Below are 20,253 nucleotides of genomic sequence, written 5' to 3'. Positions count from 1 at the left end.
ACAAGCTGGGCTTTTCATTGATTGTAACATTGTAACATGCTCTGTGTTCAGAGTCTGTGTTTATTGGATACTTTCTTCGGGGTGGAGAACGATTTTTTGCACATTGCTGTAGATGCCCCCAAAATGTTGTTTCAGTGCCAACAGCCCAGTCGGCATTGCTGACAATGGCCCGCCATATCTTTGAGGAACACTGAATGGGGTCCATTTGTTGTTGCTGGCTGTGGTTGAGATTTTACTTTGCAAGAATGTGTGAGCCACAAATAAACTCTGCTTTCACTAGCTCAGTTTTGGTTAGATTCAACAGGTCGTCAGGTGCTAGTGACTGGGGTAACCAAGGTGCTTCTTGTTGGTCAGCAGCTGGCGTGGGGGATGGGTGGGTATAACATTTGATGCTAGGCTCCTCAACCTCTGTGGTCAGGCCTGCATGCTGGTTGGTGAGCTTGTCTGCCCTTGGCAGTGCCCAGCCATTTTCGGGTAGGTCTATCAATGCTGATCAAAGCTTAGGCAACGAGCAATAAAATCTAACGATGCTAGTAGCTACTAGCTGGCCTATTATTAGCTGTAATAATGTCTGCAAAAGTGAACAACTGTTACCCCTCTGTAAGAAAAAAAAAAAAAAAAATCCAATGAGCTTCCTAAACAAGGTAATGAAGGCGGTGCCTTATGACATTAAATGGCTAGGTGCCCAGTCAGAATGCATTTGGGAATTGTACCTACTATATATTACGTCTCCCCTCCCTCACACCTCTGGGTGTGCCCTCAGGTTATGAGGGCACACCCAGCATATCAAATTGAATTGGTCACATACACGTGTTTAGCAGATGGTTTTGCAAGGTGTAGCGAAATGCTTGTGTTTCTAGCTCCGACAGTGCAGTAATATCTAACAAGTAATATCTAACAATTTCACAACATATACCCAATACACACAAACCTAAGTAAAGGAATGGAATTAAGAATATATAAATATATGGGCGAGCAATGTCAGAGCGGCATAGACTAAGATACAGTAGAATAGAATACAGTATATACATATTAGATGAGTAATGCAAAATATGTAAACATTATTGAAGTGACTAGTGTTCCAATTATTGAAGTGGCCAGTGATTTTAAAGTCTATGTATATAGGCAGCAGCCTTTAATGTGTTTGGGATGGCTATTTAACAGTCTGATGGCCTTGAGATAGAGAGACTGAAAAACAGCTTCTGTCTCAGCTTTGATGCACCTGTACTGACCTCGCCTTCTGGATGATAACGGGGTGAACAGGCAGTGGCTCGGGTGGTTGTTGTCCTTGATGATCTTTTTGGCCTTCCTGTGACATCAGGTACTGTAGGTGTCCTGCAGGGCAGGTAGTTTGCCCCCGGTGATGCGTTGGGCAGAGCGCACTACCTTTCAATTGTGCATCTGTAAAAGTTTGATGGTTTTTGGTGCCAAGCCAAATTTCTTCAGCCTCCTGAGGTTATTTTCCTGGCACCACACTCAGAGCCCTTACCTCCTCCCTGTAGGCTGTCTCGTCATTGTTGGTAATCAAGCCTACTACTGTTGTGTCGTCTGCAAACTTGATGATTGAGTTGGAGGCGGGCGTCATGGGTAAATGGGTAAACAGGGAGTCATGTGGGGCTGAGTCATGGGTAAACAGGGAGTACAGGAGGCGGCGTGTTGAGGATCAGCGAAGTGGAGATGTTGTTTCCACCACCTGGGGGTGGCCCGTCAGGAAGTCCAGGACCCAGTTGCAAAGGGCAGGGTTCAGACCCAGGGCCTCAAACTTAACCTGTTGAGGATAGAGGGCGCTATTTTCACCTTGGGGAAAAATCGTGCCCAATTTAAATGGCCTCGTACTCTATTCTTGCTCGTACAATATGCATATTATTATTACTATTGGATAGAAAAGACACTCAAGTTTCTAAAACTGTTTGAATTATATCTGTGAGTAAAACAGAACTCATTTTGCAGCAAACTTCCTGTCAGAAAGTGAAAAATCTGAAATCGAGGCTCTGTTCCAGGGCCTCCCTATAAATTTGCTTGAAATCTATTAGTATACATGCACTTCATACGCCTTCCACTAGATGTCAATAGGCTGTGAGAGGTGAAATGGGTCAAAAGAGAGAGCTTGGAATGACATGTCCCCAAATTCCTTTGTTCAGGAAGGCGCAGAAAGGTCATCAGTATTGGCTTCTGAAAAGCATTCGTTATAGACGTCTAATATCTCCGGCTTTGATTTTATTTGATAAATGTGATAATATCATCGTAAAGTATGTTTTTTCATTATAGTTTAATCAGATTATTGAATTTTTTTGGGGAGTTTTGGCGTGTTCCGTTCTCTGCGTTTGTTCACGATGGACAGCTTAGCGCCACTTGGCTAGTTTTGCTTGCTAATTCGAGAGGGAAAAAGGGCATTCTAAAACCAAACAACGATTGTTCTGGACAAAGAACCCCTTGTGCAAGATTCTGATGGAAGCTCAACAAAAGTAGGACCCATTTATGATGTTATTTCCTATTTCTGTCCAAAATGTGTTGTTGTGTTTTCTGCCTTGATTTTTGGCGCTGTCTCGCTATAACGTAAGCTGTATGTCGTACTGAAGTTGTTTTTAGAATTCTAACACGGCGATTGCATTAAGAACTAGTGCATCTATCATTTCCTATATAACATGTATTTTTTAGTAAAGTTTATGAATAGTTATTTGGTCAGAAGTGGTGAGTGTCAGAAATATATCTGGAGATTCTGGAAAATAGTTGCTACATTTTCACAATGTATAACCACGGATTTCAGCTCTAAATATGCACATTTTCGAACAAACCATATATGTATTGTGTAATATGATGTTATAGGACTGTCATCTGATGAAGTTTATGAAGGTTAGTGAAATAATGAATATCTTTTGCTGGTTTTGTCGCTATCAATACTGTTGCCTTGAATCAATGCTGTTGTGTGGTAGGCTATTGTAGTAAGCTAATATAATGCTATATTGTGTTTTCGCTGTAAAACACTTAAAAAATCGGAAATATTGTCTGGATTCATAAGATGTTTGTCTTTAATTTGCTGTACACCTTGTATTTTTCAGAAATGTTTTATGTTGAGTATTTAGGTATTTCACGTTGGTCTCTATAATTACTCTGGCTGCTTCGGTGCTATTTGTTATGGTAGCTGTGATGGTAGCTGCAATGTAAAACTGATTTATACCTCAAATATGCACATTTTTCGAACAAAACATAGATTTATTGTATAACATGTTATAAGACTGTCATCTGATGAAGTTGTTTCTTGGTTAGTTTGGTTGGTTCTTGTTTAGTTTGGTTGGTTTTGTGCAAGCTACCTGTGCTGTGAAAGAAATGTCTGTGCTTTTTTGTATTTGGTGGTGAGCTAACATAAATATACGTGGTGTTTTCGCTGTAAAACATTTTAAAAATCGGACATGTTGACTGGATTCACAAGATGTTTATCTTTCATTTGCTGTATTGGACTTGTTAATGTGTGAAAGTTAAATATTTCTCAAAAATATTTTTTTAATTTCGCGCTCTGCCTTTTCAGTGGAATGTGGGAGGAGTTCCGCTAGCGGAACCCCGGGGCTAGACAGGTTAATGATGAGCTAGGAGGGTACTATGGTGTTGAATGCTGAGCTATAGTCAATGAACAGCATTCTTACCTAGGTATTCATCTTGTCCAGATTGGATAGGGCAGTGTGCAGAGCGATGGTGTTTGCATTATCTGTGGATCTATTGGGGCGGAAAGCAAATTGAAGTGGGCCTAGGGTGACAGTTATGGTAGAGGTGATATGATCCTTGACTAGTCTCTCAGAGCACTTCATGATGACAGAAGGGAGTGCCACATGCGATAGCAATTTAGTTCAGTTACCTTTGCTTTCATGGGTACAGGAACAATAGTGGCCATCTTGAAGCATGTGGGGACAGCAGACTGGGATAGGCAGAGACATAGCCTCTGTCCCATTCTGCGCCTTCTGGCAGCGCTACATTGGCAAAACCGGGCAGGGTAATTCGTCTACTATTTCTTATGTTTACGGAGAAGCAAAACTGGGGGGGGTCACAAATTATATCTGGGGGGCCATATAGAGCCATGTAGAGCCGGCCATGTGGTGTACTGTCTCTGTGTGAGTTCGAACGGCTCAAGCCTGTTTGATGTTGTCATCAAAAAGCATTGCTTCTCCTGCAATAGAGTCTGCACTAGAATGGTCCAACTACACAATATAATGTTGTGTGCATTAAGTGATGCTCTGTTTCAGTTATTTTCTTGTTTTTTGAATTTTGCTATAACGAATTGGATATACCAGAAAGTACCTCTTGACTTATTCCAAATGTTGTTGTGTGAACAGCCTGAATTCAAAATTGATTAAAAATATTTTTCTCCCCCATCTACACGCAATACCCCTTCATAACAAAGTGAAAACGTGTTATTCGACATTTTTGCAAATGTGTTAAAAATTAAATACTTTGCACCTTGGGCAGTGATTACAGCTTTGAGTCATTTTATGTATGCCTGTATTCGCTTTGCATGTCTGGATTTGGGGATTTTCTCCCATGCAAATTTCTTCAAGCTCTGAGTTGGATTTTTTTATTTAACCTTTATTTAACCTGTTATGGCTGAAGGGGCAGCATTGAGTAACCTGGAAAGAGGTGGCCATTTCAAACGGCCTCCTACTCAATTCTTGCTCGTACAATATGCATATTATCATTACTATTGGATAGAAAACACTCTCTAGTTTCTTAAACCGTTTGAATTATTTCTCTAAGTGAACCAGAACTCTTTCTGCAGCCCATTTCCTATCCGGAAGTGAGATTTCCAAAAGCGAGGTATTTTTTCAAGAGCTTGTCTATAAAAGGGCATGTCACTTGGGACTATAGAAACACGTCATACACCTTCCCCTGGGTGTGAAGCGGAAGTGAGAGCAGAAATGACTTGATTATCTCGTTCTGGGATTGAATACATCCTCTTGGAGTGAGAGGTCCGGCATTATTTTTTTTCCGAAGGCGCGAAGTTGGACCTGGAATTGCCTCCTGGAAAACCGGCGTTATAGGTGAATATGATCTCCGGCTTCGATTTTATTTGATACTTTAGGATGATATTGTGACATGTATGTTTTTTCAATATAGTTTAATTATATTATTGAAATTTATTCGTGACTTTAGACGTGATGCGTTGGAAGAATTTGTTCAAGAAGGAGACGTTAGTGCCGCACGGCCAGTGTGCTTACTAATTCAAGAGGGAAATAGTTCGTTCTGGATCCAAACAAAGACGGTTCTGGACAATGGACCCCTTTACAACATTCTGATAGAAGATCAACAAAGATAAGGACCCAATTTGGGATGCTATTTCATATATCTGTCGAACTGTGCTATCGCTACCGATTACTTGGAATCAATGCTGTTGTGTGTTAGCTATTTCAGTAAGCTAATATAACAATATATTGTGTTTTCGCTGTAAAACACTTAAAAAATCGGAAATATTGGCTCTATTCACAAGATCTTTGTCTTTCATTTTGCTATACGCCATATATTTTTCTGAAATGTTTTATGATGAGTAATTAGGTAGTTGACGTTGGTGTCTGTATTTACTCTGGCTACTCCCGTGCTATTTCTGACTGTAGCTATGATGGTAGCATCAATGTAAAACTGATTTATAGCTCAAATATGCACATTTTTCGAACAAAACATAGATTTATTGTGTAACATGTTATAGGACTGTCATCTGAGGAAGTTGTTTCTAGGTTTGTTTGGTTGGATCTTGGTTAGTTAGGTTGGCTTTATGCATGCTACCTGTGCTGTGAAAAATGTCTGTCCTCTTTTGTATTTGGTGGTGAACTAACATAAATATACGTGGTGTTTTTGCTGTAAAACATTTAAAAAATCGGACACGTTGTCTGGATTCACAGGATGTTTATCTTTCAAATGCTGTATTGGACTTGTTAATGTGTGAAAGTTAAATATTAAAAAAAAATAGATTTTGAATTTCGCGCCCTGCAATTGAGCTGGATGTTGTCATAAGTGTACCGACCTCGGGCTTGCAGCCCAAACTAGGCAAGTCATTTAAGAACAAATTCTTATTTACATTGACAGCCTGCCGGGGAATAGTGGGTTAACTGCCTTGTTCAGGGGCAGAACGACAGATTTTTACATTGTCAGCTCAGGGATTCAATCCACCAACCTTTCAGTTGCTGGCCCAATGCTCTAACCACTAGGCTACCTGCCACCCCAGGGAGTGGCAGTGAACAGAAAGTCTTTCCACAGATTTTCCATGGCCTAGACTCAAAGTCTAGGCTTTGGCTGGGGCATTCAAGGACTTCTTGGTCTGAAGCCAGAACTTTGAATTCAGGCTGTAACACAACAAAAAGTGGAATAAGGGTATAAGAATACTTTCTCAAGGAAATAGTCATGGTTCGCCACAGCCTCAAACACTGAAATCATTTTTGTAAGGACCTGTAGTTGAATTCCTTGCCAGGTAAACCGGTTTTGTGCGTGCGTGTGTGCGTGCGTGCGTGCGTGCGTGCATGGGTGGGTCCGTGAGTGCATGCGTCATGTGCATGTGTGTTATTGAGCATGGGTGCATTGTTACTTTAAGCTCATATGACCTGAACAGTTGTCTGGTGATGTAGTTATAATGCCCTACATACATTGTTGATGGTTGTAAAAGTACCAGTTGACTCATTTATATTGACAGTAGTAATTAACTTCCTGTCTGTCTGTCTACATGCCCTTTGTGCATTATCAGACCCACTTAGTGTGTGAGCAGTGTTGCGAAAGTAGCATACATGGCTTCTCTATTATTCTAACTACATATGCTGGTTGAGCTTATTTTAAAGCTATGAAGGTAATTAAATATAGTTCATTCATTTGATCATCATGTGTAGCTTTTACAGTAATTATGACATCCCATGCCAAGGTTTGCTTGCTGGCAATGGGGTAGAGGTAATTTCTAGGGCTATGGATTAAGGTTGTTTCTGGTCAGAGCCACTGTCACACTGAAGGTTCAAGGCATGGAAGAGATCCATCAAGCTGAAGTTTATGGCTGCAGCTACCCCTGCTGGTTGCCACTTAAGCAATAAGGCCCGAGGGGGTGTGGTATGTGGCAAATATACCACGGCTAAGGGCTGTTCCTTGGCACGATGCAACGCGTCATATGACTGGTAAGCAACATAATTAGAGCTGTAAAAATAAATGTTTTGTCATACCCGTGGTATACAGTCTGATATACCCCGGCTATCGGCCAATCAGAATTGAGGGCTCAAACGATATTCCACGGTTGTCAGCTAATCAGCATTCAAGCTGGAATCACCCAGGTTATAATGGGAATTATAAATTAGGTGATTCCAGCTTGAATGCTGATTGGCTGAAAACTGTGGAATATCAGACCGTATACCACGGGCATGACAAAACCATGTATTTTTACTGCTCTAATTACATTGGTAACCAGTTTATAATAGCAATAAGGCACCTCTGGGATTTGTGATATATGGCCAATATACCACGGCTAAGGGCCATATATATATATATATATATATCATTGAGTTAATAAAGCCACATACAAACATGGTCTCTTTTTTGTTTTCTTGAGTAAGGCAGCTCCAAAATGCAGGTGTTTCAGCCTAGCTCAGTGTTTTCTGTGGTGGTGGGGCTTGCCAGCAGAAAATACGGAGCGTTGCGCCGTGATTGGCTCAGTGTTCTGTCACTCATGGGGACACTATGTCACTGCCAAGTCTAAGGGTAGAGCTAGAAAATTCTTGCCCCTTGGGTGCTGTCATAGAGTTACATTAGAAGTGCCCATCCAAGAAGGCTCAAGGTCATTGGCCACAGATAAAAGTATGTAAAATCACATTATATGTACAGTAGCTTTGATTGGACTGATCATGTAAACATCATACTTTCACAATCTTAGCTAGCAGTCATCATCATGAATCAAGTCAACAATCTACTGGCAAATCCTTTTTTATCCTTGTCATATGAAGATAAATAATGAAGAGAAATTATAGATAAAATGTACAGGTGCTCATTGGCAATTGGACATAAACAAGTTGGAAATCGCAAATTCAACAATGAGTGGTTTGGAAGGAATCAGTGACAGTGGCTAACTGCAAGCATTGCAAAACAATCACTAGCCTGCTATTCAGTGGAATGGCTGTGTGGTCCCAAATCTGGGATTAAGGGGCTCTTTTACAAGTTTAAAATGATAAACATTTTAACATTGGCCATGCTGTCAATGAAGCACGATTTGTGTCACGCTCGCGAAAACTTGACTTCAGTGAGTTCAAGATAACTGGGAAGTCGGAAATAAACAAGCTCCGAATGGGAAAATACGTTTTGAATGGTCATCCAACTCGGAATTGTAAATCCGGCCTCTTTTTAGAGCTATGACCTGAAGACCAATGACGTCATCATGATTTGACATTGTTTTTTTCAGAGTTCTCAGTTGTTTTGAAAGCACCATAAATCCAGAGAATTTCAGACTTTGATGACAAAATTTGCCCCACGAAGGACCGCCGTGCCATCTTCCGGTTCAAGTGAGCACAGCACAACAAGATGAGTTCAAAAATGTATTCTATGCTGCTGCATAAATTATGTAATATCCCACGGAGATATGTATACTGTAGCTAAGAAAGTAATACTAAATGTATGTTGTGTAGTAAGATGATAGTAGCCCATGTGCCTCACCCTAATAATTTGGTCAATTTCACCTACTGTTCTGACTTGGTGGTGCACATGCAGCCTATAACCTGTTTCAGAGAAATGTAGTGATCAAATATTGTAAGAGCTTTCATTGTATGCTTAAATGCCCCTTTTATTTATCCTACGGTTCTGACTTGGTGTACAGGGAGAACACTGTAAGAATGGCCCATGTTCTGAATTCTGTCGCTGTACATTTCAAAAGTGCTAAACAAATAGTTATATTGACTAACGTCGGTCCTAGCTCGCTCATTAATATCTTAATCGAAATTACAGATGGCCTCTTATCCGATTGTCGTCCCCTACTTTATTGCAGTTTCCATATTCCACCACCAGAGGGGGAGATAGAGCTACTCAGATTCACTGGGTGCACTGTCTGTCAGGATGACTTATCAGTAGTGCTTAGACATTTATCCTACATTTCTGTAATTTTTCGGTTTATAAACAACTATTTCACCAACTTCGGTTCAATTATTTGAATTCCATGTTATTGTTTTTTCTTCTGTGAGTTCAATGCGCACATCGCACAGTTTCTCTAGAGATAAATCGGATCCAGCTGTTATATGGAGTTGTAGTTTCTAACAGGCTAATATTCTACATAGTTTAGCTCATAAAACGTGGTAATGAACTACAATGAGCATAATCCATTGCGCATCTACTTTACCTGTATGTGTTTCTTTTATTACTGCTATGGAACAGAGAAGAATGTGCCATCGTGAGATGATATAGAAAGCAGCGGTTGCTTCCCGAGGTATCTCTACCTGAAAATACACAATCTAAGTCATTGATAGTGGGTATTTAGCGTTCATAAAAGTATGCATTATTTACTTTGAAATAGTGATTTTGTCAGACAGCATAGGCAGCAGTTCTATAGAGATGAGATGATGACTTATCGGTCCGGTTCCTCCGGCGACGATCCACGGTACGGTTCCTCCGACGACGATCCACGGTACGGTTCCTCGGGCGATGATCCACAGTCCGGAGCTTTCAGCAATGATCCACGTCCGGAGCTTTCGGCGACGATCCCCGCACCAGAGCCGCCACCGAAGCTGACGGGTCCGCAAGCAGAGCGTCTACGTCCCGCACCGGAGCCGCCACCGAGGCTAGATGCCCACCCGGACCCTCCCCTATAGAGTAAGGATTTGCGGCATGAGTCCGCACCTTTGGGGGGGGGTACTGTCACGCCCTGACCTTAGAGAGCCTTTTATTCTCTAATTTGGTTAGGTCGGGGTGTGACTAGGGTGGGTCTCTAGTTTTTTTATTTCTATGTTGGCCTGGTTTCCCAATCAGAGGCAGCTGTCTATCATTGTCTCTGATTGGGGATCATATTTAGGCAGCCTTTTCCCACTGGGTTTTTGTGGGATCTTGTTTTTTGGTTAGTTGCCTGTGAGCACGCCATTAGCTTCACGTTTTGTTTGTGCTTTATTGTTTTTTTGTGCCGGTTCACAAAATAAATATTTTGAACCCGTACCACGCTGCACTTTGGTCCGACAATCCTTACAACGACGTTTGTGACAGCTGCTACCATGTTGTTGTGTTGCTGCCATGCTATGTTGTTGTCTTAGGTCTTTCTTTATGTAGTGTTCTCTTGTCATGATGTGTGTTTTGTCCTTTTATTTAATTTATTTTTGTTTTTTTAATACCAGCCCCCTTCCACATAGGAGGCCTTTTGCCTTTTGGTAGGCCATCATTGAAAATAAGAATTTGTTCTTAACTGACTTGCCTAGTTAAATTTTTCATCAAATATATACACTACCGGTCAAAGGTTTTATAACATTTACTCAATGAAGGGTTTTTATTTTTTACAAATTTTCTACATTGTAGAATAATAGTGAGGACATCAACACTATGAAATAGCACATATGGGTTTATGTTGTAACCAAAAAAGTGAAAATCTAAATATATTTTATATATGAGATTCTTCAAATAGCCACCCTTTGCCTTGATGACAGCTTTGCACTCTTGGCATTCTCTCAACCAGCTTCACCTGGACTGCTTTCCAACAGTCTTGAAGGAGTTCCCACATATGCTGAGCACTTGTTGGCTGCTTTTTCTTGACTCTGCGGTCCGACTCATCCCAAACCATCTCAGTTTGGTTGAGGTCAGGGGATTGTGAAGGCCAGGTCATCTGATGCAGCACTCCATCACTCTCCTTCTTGGTAAAATAGCCCTTACACAGCCTGCAGCTGTGTTGGGTCATTGTCATGTTGAAAAACAAATGATAGTCCCACTAAGCCAAAACCAGATGGGATGGCATATCACTGCAGAATGTTGTGGTAGCCATGATGGTTAAGTGTGCCTTTGAGCTATAAATAAATCACAGACAGTGTCACCAGCAAAGCACCCCCACACCATTACACCACCTCCTCCATGCTTCACGGTGGGAAATACACATGTGGAGATCATCCATTCACCCACACCGTGTCTCACAAAGACACGGCAGTTGGAACCAAAAATTGAACTCCAGACGAAAATACTAATTTCCACCGGTTTAATGTCAATTGCTGTGTTTCTTGGCCCAAGAAAGGCTCCTCTTATTATTGGTGTCCTTTAGTAGTGGTTTCTTTGCAGCAATTCGATCATGAAGAATTGATTCACACAGTCTCCTCTGAACAGTTGATGTTGAGATGTGTCTGTTACTTGAACTGTGTGAAACATTTATTTGGGCTGCAATTTCTGAGGCTGTTATCTTATCCTCTGCAGCAGAGGAAACTCTGGGTCTTCCATTCCTGTGGCGGTTGTCGTGACGTTGGTACCATTAATGCGATGACGATTATTTTATCAAATAATTACATACCATGTTCAATTATTACACAATTAAATTAATCATATAATAATTAATTAAGTAGTAATCTGGGGAACCACAGGAAAAGTTTATTCAACGAGTTACCGCTTCCCGAATTAACAAAAAAATATCAGAATATCTCAATATACTATCCGTCATCCATCAGTCGTTTGCTCCCATTTCAGTCTCATTCTGAACATTGACTTAATTGGCTTAATTATTTATTTACTAACTAACTCAATAATCACAAACACACACACACACACAGGATAGATTATACATTGGTTACTAACATGATGCAATGAAAAGTCTCTAGTGGACCTCCCGATATGACGGCTTGTTACACAATATTTGTACACAATCGTACATACAGTTGAATAATACGCTCATCGTAAATATGGATATTTAGCACCCTAACAACTGCTCATTCGGATTTAGAAATGCAATGTACATATTTACGCTTGTATGTCTTTGTCATCTCGCTCTGTTGTAATCACTTGATCAGTCTGTGAAGAGTAGTTCATCAGAAAGTCTCTGGTTGTGTAAGTCTCTGGTTGTCCACCAGAGTTCACCAAGTCCTTTGTAGTCGTAGCTTCTTGGTCTCGGAGTGTCTGTTAGAATGGATCCTTCAAAGTAACACTCGGTGGTCCTTGGTGGAGTTTACTAAACTAAAGTACTTAAACAGCTGCAGACTGAATGTTCCTATGTAGTCTTCTTCTTCTTTCTCGAGAGAGAGTTTCAGAGTTTCTAACCATTTCGTACCTTTCAGCTCATGCTGTTGGTCACACTGGTCTTTCGTTTTAAACCATTTTTATGCCGCGTAGCCACCGCTTCACGCTGTCTGGTCTCTATTGTCTTACCGTCATCCTACTTGGTCTGATGTGAATTTCGTCACGAGGGGTTTTATACTTGACTAGGCCCAGGTTTATATGAAAATACAACTTCTCATTTAGAAGACTAAAATAACATTTTATCTTCTCACAAATAGTTTCTTATTTAAAACTTCTTATGGCTGCAAGGCAAAGTGTTGAGTAGCCAGTGAAATCGTGCCCATTTCAAACGGCCTCCTACTCAAATCTTGCTCGTACAATATGAATATTATTATTCTTTTTGGATAGAAAACACTTTCTAGTTTCTAAAAGAGTTGGAATTATTTCTCTGAGTGAAACAGAAGTCCTTCTGCAGCACTTTTCCTGACCAGGAAGTGAAATGTCAGAAATCGATGCTCTTTTCAACCTGATGCCTATACATGGTCTTAACACTTAGGAGTCTGCTGACACTCTATACGCCTTCCTATTGGTGTAAAGAGGATGTCAGAGAATAAATGTTTGTGCTCATCTTGTTCTGTGGTGGAAAAAAACCTATTTCTTTGACGTGACGGTCCACTTCCGGTACTCTGAAGGAAGTGGGATTGATTTCTGTTTTGCCTTGGTAACGAACGGCTAACGTCTCCGGCTCGATTTTTTTTTGATACATGTGACCATATCATCGTAATGTATGTTTTTTCAATATAGTTTAATCAGATTATTGAAACTTTATTCGGGAGTTTTGCCGTGTTCCGTCCTCTGACTGTGTTTACGTTGGAGAAATTTATGCCACTCGGTTAGTGCCAATGCTAATTGAAGAGGGACATTTGCCATTCTGAATCGAAACAACGACTCATCTGGACAGAGGACACGTTCTTCAACATTCTGATGAAAGATCAGCAAAAGTAAGACCCATTTTATGATGTTATTTCATATATCTGTCGTGCATGTGAACTGGCCGTGGGCGCCCAATTATTTCTGTCTATTGTAGCTACGCTAATATAGCGATACATTTTGTTTGCGCTGTAAAACATTTAATAAATCGGAAATATTGTTTGGAATCACAAGATGCCTGTCTTTCAATTGCTGCAGACTATGTATTTTTCAGAAATGTTTTATGATGAGTAATTAGCTATTTGACGTTGGTGTCTGTAAATATTATGCCTGCTTTAGGTGCAATTTCGGATTGTAGCTGAAATGTAAACTATGGTTTATACATGAAATATGCAAATTTCTCGAACAAAACATATGCTATACAATAAATATGTTATCAGACTGTCATCTGATGAATTTGTTTCTTGGTTAGTGGCTATTTATATCTTTATTTGGTCGAATTTGTGATAGCACCTGATGGAGTAAGAAACTGATGGAGTTAGAAAAAGTTGTGTCTTTTGCTAACGTGGTTAGCTAATAGATTTACATATTTTGTCTTCCCTGTAAAACATTTTAAAAATCGGACATGTTGGCTTGATTCACAAGATGTGCACCTTTCATCTGGTGTCTTGGACTTGTTAATGTGTGAAAGTTAAATATTTAAAAAAAATAGATTTTGTATTTCGCGCCCTGCACTTTGAGTTGGATGTTGTCATAAGTGTACCGGTGTCGGGCTGCCCCCGTAAAAGGTTAAAGTTACAATGTTTACATTACAATGTCTTTCATGATATCACAAAACAATAAACGTTGGACATGATTATTCTTTAAATAGCCACAAACCATTCCAAATGTTTAGATTACAGAAATATTGTTTCATTATCCAATCTTGGATGTTACAGTACTACAAAATCTCTGTGTTGTAACAAAGGAATTTTCAACTTCTATTTCTGCAGAGTGGAAGAGAGTTCCTGCAAGGTATTAAACAACCCGGCAGTTAATTCATACAACTCTGGTGGGAGGGGGGGGGGGGGGGCTGATCTGGCACCTATGATCATCACTCAAGAGGGAAAGTCATGACACGGTCCTCATGAGAGCCAGTTTCATCATAACGCTTGTTGATTTTTGAAACTGCAATTGAAGAAACTTTCAAAGTTCTTGAAAATGTCCGTGTTGACTGACCTTCATGTCTTAAAGTAATGATGGACTGGCATTTCTCTTTGCTTATTTGAGCTATTCTTGCCATGATATGGACTTGGTATTTTACTAAATATGGCTATCTTCTGTATACTACCCCTACCTTGTCACAACACAACTGATTGGCTCAAACACATTAAGAAGGAAACGTATTCCACAAATTAACCTTTAAGAAGGCACACCTGTTGAAATGCATATGAAGCTGGTTGAGAGAATGCCAAGTGTGCAAAGCTGTCATCAAGGCAAAGGTGGCTATTTGAAGAATCTCAGGTGGCTATTTGAAGAATCTCAAATATAAAATCTATTTTGATTTGTTTAACACTTTTTTGGTTACTACATGATTCCATATGTGTTATTTTTTGTTGTTGTTGATGTCTTCACTATTATTCTACAATGTAGAAAATAGTAAAAAAAAATAGAGAAAAACCCTTGAATGAGTAGGTGTTCTAAAACTTTTGACCGGTAGTGTGTGTGTAAATATATATTTTTTGTACCAACAGGGGTCATAAAATTCTAAATAAAATAGCTAAATGATCCTTGGTATGGCCATCTTAGGAAATAATGAGGATTTACAGTGCATTCACAAAGTATTGAGACCCCTTGACTTTTTCCACATTTTGTTACGTTACAGCCTTATTCTAAAATGTATGAAATGTTTTTTTCCAACATCAATCTACACACAATACCCCATAATGACAAAGCAAAAACAGATTTGTAGGCATTTTTGCAGATTTAGACCGGTGGGGTCTGTTTGTATTTGAACAGAGCCCCAAGACCAGCTTGCTAAGGGGACTCTTCTCTAGGTTTATCTCTCTGTAGGTGATGGTTTGTTATGGAGGTTTGGGAATCGCTTCCTTTTAGGTGGTTGTAGAATTTAACGGCTCTTTTCTGGTATCGGCCTAATTCTGCTGCCGTTTTACGTTATACACGGAGGATGTTTTTGCAGATTTAATCTCAATTTGGTGTTTGTCCCATGTGAATTCTTGGTTGGTGAGCGGACCCCAGACCTCAGAACCATAAATGGCAAAGGGTTCTATAACTGATTCAAGTATTTTTAGCCAGATCCTATTTGGGATGTCGAATTTTATGTTCCTTTTGTTGGCGTAGAAGGCCCTTCTTGCGTTGTCTCTCAGATCGTTCACAGCTTTGTGAAAGTTACCTGTGGTGCTGATGTTTAGGCCGAGGTAAGTATAGTGTGCTCTGGGGCAACAGTGTCTAGATTCAATTTGTTTTTATGGTCTTGGTAACTACCTTTTTTCCCGATTTATCTTTGTTTTACTGAGATTTACTGTCGGGGCCCTGGTCTGACAGAATCTCTGCAGAAGATCTAGGTGATGCTGTAGGCCCTGCTTGGTTGAGGACAGAAGCACCAGCACCAGCATCAGCAAACAATATACATTTGACTTCAGTGCTGCAGACTGTTTTAGTGCCCTCGCCAATTCGTTGATATATACAGTAGATCAGCCTAATCGAGGTTTAGATTACATCTCACATTCCAGTGTTCAAACTTGAGGACAAGGCTGCATGTGAATTCTCTTATTGTGACTCAGTGCAGCAAATAGCAATGTGCACTTTAGGTATAATGCCAGGAGTCACTTGTAGATTTGACAGCTCTAACGCAGTTGCACCTCCAACACCACCAAAGCAAGGGAGCAAGCAATGTCGGCTAAAGCGGACCTGATTGAATAGAGCCCCTAGTCTTTGTTTGTGTGTGTATTTGTCCATACAGCCATTCCATGGGGTCTCTACCCGCACATTCCCTCTCCCTCCCCAGCCTGCATGCCTGATTGCTGCTCTAGGGCTTGGCCTGTGGGGGTGATGGGGCTGGTGGTTCTAGTCCGGATGGCGCGGGGCAGCGAAGCTGAGACAGAGTGTTTCATCTGGGACTTGGAGAACAGCCATCCTCTGGAGCCTTACGGGGCCACAGCTAGGGTGCGCCACTGGTCTGGCCAGGGCTTGGATACTGGTTATAAACCCCTCAGGGACTGGGAGCACTGGGATGGAGACTGAGAGAATTACTGTGCTTGGTGGGCCGGGACCTCCAAGGTCTCAGTGATGGTGGGGAGGTGAGGGGCAGAAGCAGCCATATATGCTTCATATTACAGAGGAGAGAGAGGAGGGTTAGAGATCTGTGTGTTGTGTTTGTAAGACAATTACTAAATTAGAGGAATGATAGTATCAATGAGTCGCGAGGACTCACGTGTGTCTTTTTCCTTACTATTACCATTACCATTACCGTTCTATATTCCAACATCTACGTATGTTGGAAAACCCACATGGATAGTAGGATCTTTGGAATTTTCTATGGTGACATCCCACCTTTTATACTACTGTGTCAATATGGTATAAAGGGAATCCCCAAAAATATTTTGTGCACATATAAATTATATATATTTTTTAATTAATAATACTTAAAGCCAGATAAAGCAATTATACTTTAAACCAGCTACATTTTCTGTCTAAACAAAATAACATTTGACCAGTGGTAAAAGTACCATATCCTCAAATTTTAGACCTAGCTGAAGATTTGAGCAACGATATTGGAGATGAGCTCACCTGTGATGAAGTGCATTACAATCTCTGCTTGCTGCACTGACAGTAAAAATCCACTCTGAGACTGACAGACCTATAGCTGGTCCGAAGAGCAAGTGTGTGACCGGCCACACGACCGTGTGTGATTGAGTGAGAGTATGAGCAGAGCATGAGGCAGCGCGTTTTATACAGACACACCGTGTGTGTGTGTGTGTGTGTGTGTGTGTGTGTGTGTGTGTGTGTGTGTGTGTGTGTGTGTGTGTGTGTGTGTGTGTGTAGGAGGAGCAAGCGCTGGTCGTCGAGGGGTTATTGAATATCTACTGGGGTCTGCGGCGACCAATCAGACTGCAGATGCACGATGACAACGAGAGACTCCACTACGGAGGAGTCAACAGGTACACACACACACACACACAAATGCACTAAGCCTACGTGAGTGCCAATCAGTTATATCAATAATTTTTGTTTGTAGGAATGAGAGATCCCAGGTTCTTGCGAAGCAGACAGAATCAAACAACAACATACTCGACAGAACTACTGACCCTGCCTTGACCAGTAAGTACACACACGAACAGACAGACATTTTACATTTTAGTCATTTAGCAGACGCTCTTCTTCAGAGCGACTTACAGTTAGTGCATTCATCTTAAGATACACTTTATACAAAAGTATGTGGACACCGCTTCAAATTAGTGGATTCGGCTATTTCAGCCACACCCGTTGCTGACAGGTGTATAAAATCGAGCACCAAGCTATGCAATCTCCATAGACAAACATTGGCTGTAGAATGGCCTTACTGAAGAGCCCAGTGACTTTCAGCGTGGCACCGTCATAGGATGCCACCTTTCCAACAAGTCAGTTTGTCACATTTCTTCCCTGCTAGAGCTGCCCCGTTCAACTGTAAGTGCTGTTATTGTGAAGGAGAAACAACGGCTCAGCCACTAAGTGATAGGCCACACAAGCTCGCAGAGCAGGACTGCCGAGTGCTGAAGCACGTAGTGCGTAAAAATCATCTGTTCTTGCTTTCAACACTTACTACCGAGTTCCAAACTGCCTCCGGAAGCTATGTCAGCACAAGAACTGTTCGTCGGGAGCTTCATGAAAGGGGTTTCCATGGCCGAGCAGCTGCACACAAGCCTATGATCACCAAGTGCAATGGCAAGAGTCGGCTGGAGTGGTGTAAAGCTCGCCGCCATTGGACTCTGGAGCAGTGGAAACACATTCTCTGGAGTGATGAATCACTCATCACCATCTGGCAGTCCGACGAACGAATCTGGGTTTGGCGAATGCCAGTAGAATGTTACCTGCCCAAATGCATAGTGCCAACTGTAAAGTTTGGTGGAGGAGGAATAATGGTCTGGGTCTGTTTTTCATGGTTTGGGCTAGGCCCCTTAGTTCAAGTGAAGGGAAATCTTAATGCTACAGCATACAATTACATTCTAGATGCTTCTGTGCTTCCAACTTTGTGGCAACAATTTGGAGAAGGCCATTTCCTGTTTCAGCATGACAATACCCCCGTGCACAAAGTGAGGTCCATACAAAAATGGTTTGTCGAGATCGGTGTGGAAGAACTTGACTGGCCTGCACAGAGCCCTGACCTCAACCCCATCGAACACCTTTGGGATGAATTGGAACACTGACTGCGAGCCAGGCCTAATCGCCCAACATCAGCTCCCGACCTTGCTGATGCTCTTGTGGCTAAATGGAAGCAAGTCCCCGCAGCAATGTTCCAACATCTAGTGGAAAGCCTTCCCAGAAGAGTGGAGGCTGTTATAGCAGCAAAGGAGGACCAACTCCATATTAATACCCATGATTTTGGAATGAGATGTTCGACTAGCAGGTGTCCACATACTTTTGGTCACGTAGTGTAGCTAAGTCAGACAACCACATGTCACAGTCATAAGTACGTTTGTCCTCAATAAGTAGTTATCAGCAGTCAGAGCAACAACAAATACAATAAGTCAACAGTGAGTCTTTTTTTTGTGTGGTGGGGCTTGCTGTGGGATTATTTAAGATACTCTTTGAAGAGGCAGGGTTTCAGATGTTTTCGGAAGATGGGCAGGGACTCTGCTGTCCTAGCTTCAGGGGGAAGCTGGTTCCACCATTGGGGTGCCCGGACAGAAAAGAGCTTGGACTGGGCTGAGCGGGAGCTGACCCCCCCGCTGGGGTGGGAGGGCCAAGAGACCAGAGGTGGCAGAACAGAGTGATCGGGTTGGGGTGTAGGTTTTGAGCATAGCCTGATGGTAAGGAGGGACAGCTCCTCTTGCCGCACCATAGGCAAGTACAATGGTTTTGTAGGGATGCGAGCTTTGACTGGAAGCCATTGGAAGGTGCGGAGGAGCGTGTGACATGGGAAAACTTTGGAAGGTTGAAAACCAGCTGGGCTGCAGCGTTCTGGATAAGTTGCAGGGGTTTGATGGCACAAGCAGGGAGCCCAGCCAACAGTGAGCTGCAGCATTCCAGACGGGAGATGACAAGTGCCTGGATTAGGACCTACGCCGCTTATTATGTGAGGTAGGGTCGTACTCTGGGCATTAACCTGCAGGAGGGAGTCACTGCTTTGATGTTTACAGAGAACGACAGGGTTTTGTCCAGGGTCATGCCAGGGTTTTGTCCAGGGTCACGCCAAGTTTCTTTGCACTCTGGGAGGGGGACACTGTGGAGTTATCAACCGTGATGGAGAGGTCTTTGAGTGGGCAGGCCTTCCCGGGAGGAAGAGCAACTCCATCTGGTCGAGGTTAAGCTTGAGGTGGTGGGCCGACATCCAGACAGTCAACACACACACACACACACACACACACACACACACACACACACACACACGTGTAATCAATCCTGTCACCTGTCGTATTACTCTATAATTAAATCTTCAGTATACCCACCTCCTACAGTACATGTGCAGACAAACACAGAGACACCTGAGCAGGGATTACAGCTGTAGATATGCTGCCATGTGCACTTCCAGCTGGGAGGGGATACCCACTTGAAAAAAATAGCATTGATTAGGAAACTGTTATTAATACGTACATATATCGTATTTTTTCCACGATAAATATTTGAGCTTTGGATTGTATTCAGACTCGTTGTCTTTTTACACATTTGACATTTTCCACGTTACAGCCTTTTTCTGAAATTGACTAAATCGTTTTTTCCCCATATCAATCTACACACAATACCCTATAATGACAAATCAAAAACTGTTTTTTTGAATAGAATATATCACATTTACATAAGTATTCAAACCCTTTACTCTGTACTTTGTTGAAGCACCTGTAGCAACGATTACAGCCTTGAGTCTTCTTGGGTATGGTGGCCACTGTGTTCTTGGGGACCTGCAGAAATGTTTTGTTACCCCTGCCCAGATCTGTCCCAGAGCTCTACGGACAATTCCTTCAA

At 41.7% G+C, this 20,253-nt stretch overlaps 1 protein-coding gene across 1 annotated transcript in view; it reads left to right on the top strand.

Annotated features, from left to right (window-relative positions):
• Positions 1 to 20,253, top strand: part of rassf4a (Ras association domain family member 4a) — a 90,767-nt gene that overhangs the window by 61,519 nt on the left and 8,995 nt on the right. The window contains exons 4-5 of the mRNA XM_055901805.1: positions 17,137 to 17,252; positions 17,330 to 17,412. Coding sequence (XP_055757780.1) covers positions 17,137 to 17,252; positions 17,330 to 17,412 — 199 coding nt within the window. The remainder of the gene's footprint in view (positions 1 to 17,136; positions 17,253 to 17,329; positions 17,413 to 20,253) is intronic.

The sequence above is a fragment of the Salvelinus fontinalis genome, chromosome 37, assembly GCF_029448725.1.
Source record: "Salvelinus fontinalis isolate EN_2023a chromosome 37, ASM2944872v1, whole genome shotgun sequence".
Taxonomy (NCBI): Eukaryota; Metazoa; Chordata; class Actinopteri; order Salmoniformes; family Salmonidae; genus Salvelinus; species Salvelinus fontinalis.
Note: the sequence above shows the minus strand (reverse complement) of the source record. Positions and strands in the feature narration are given on the sequence as shown.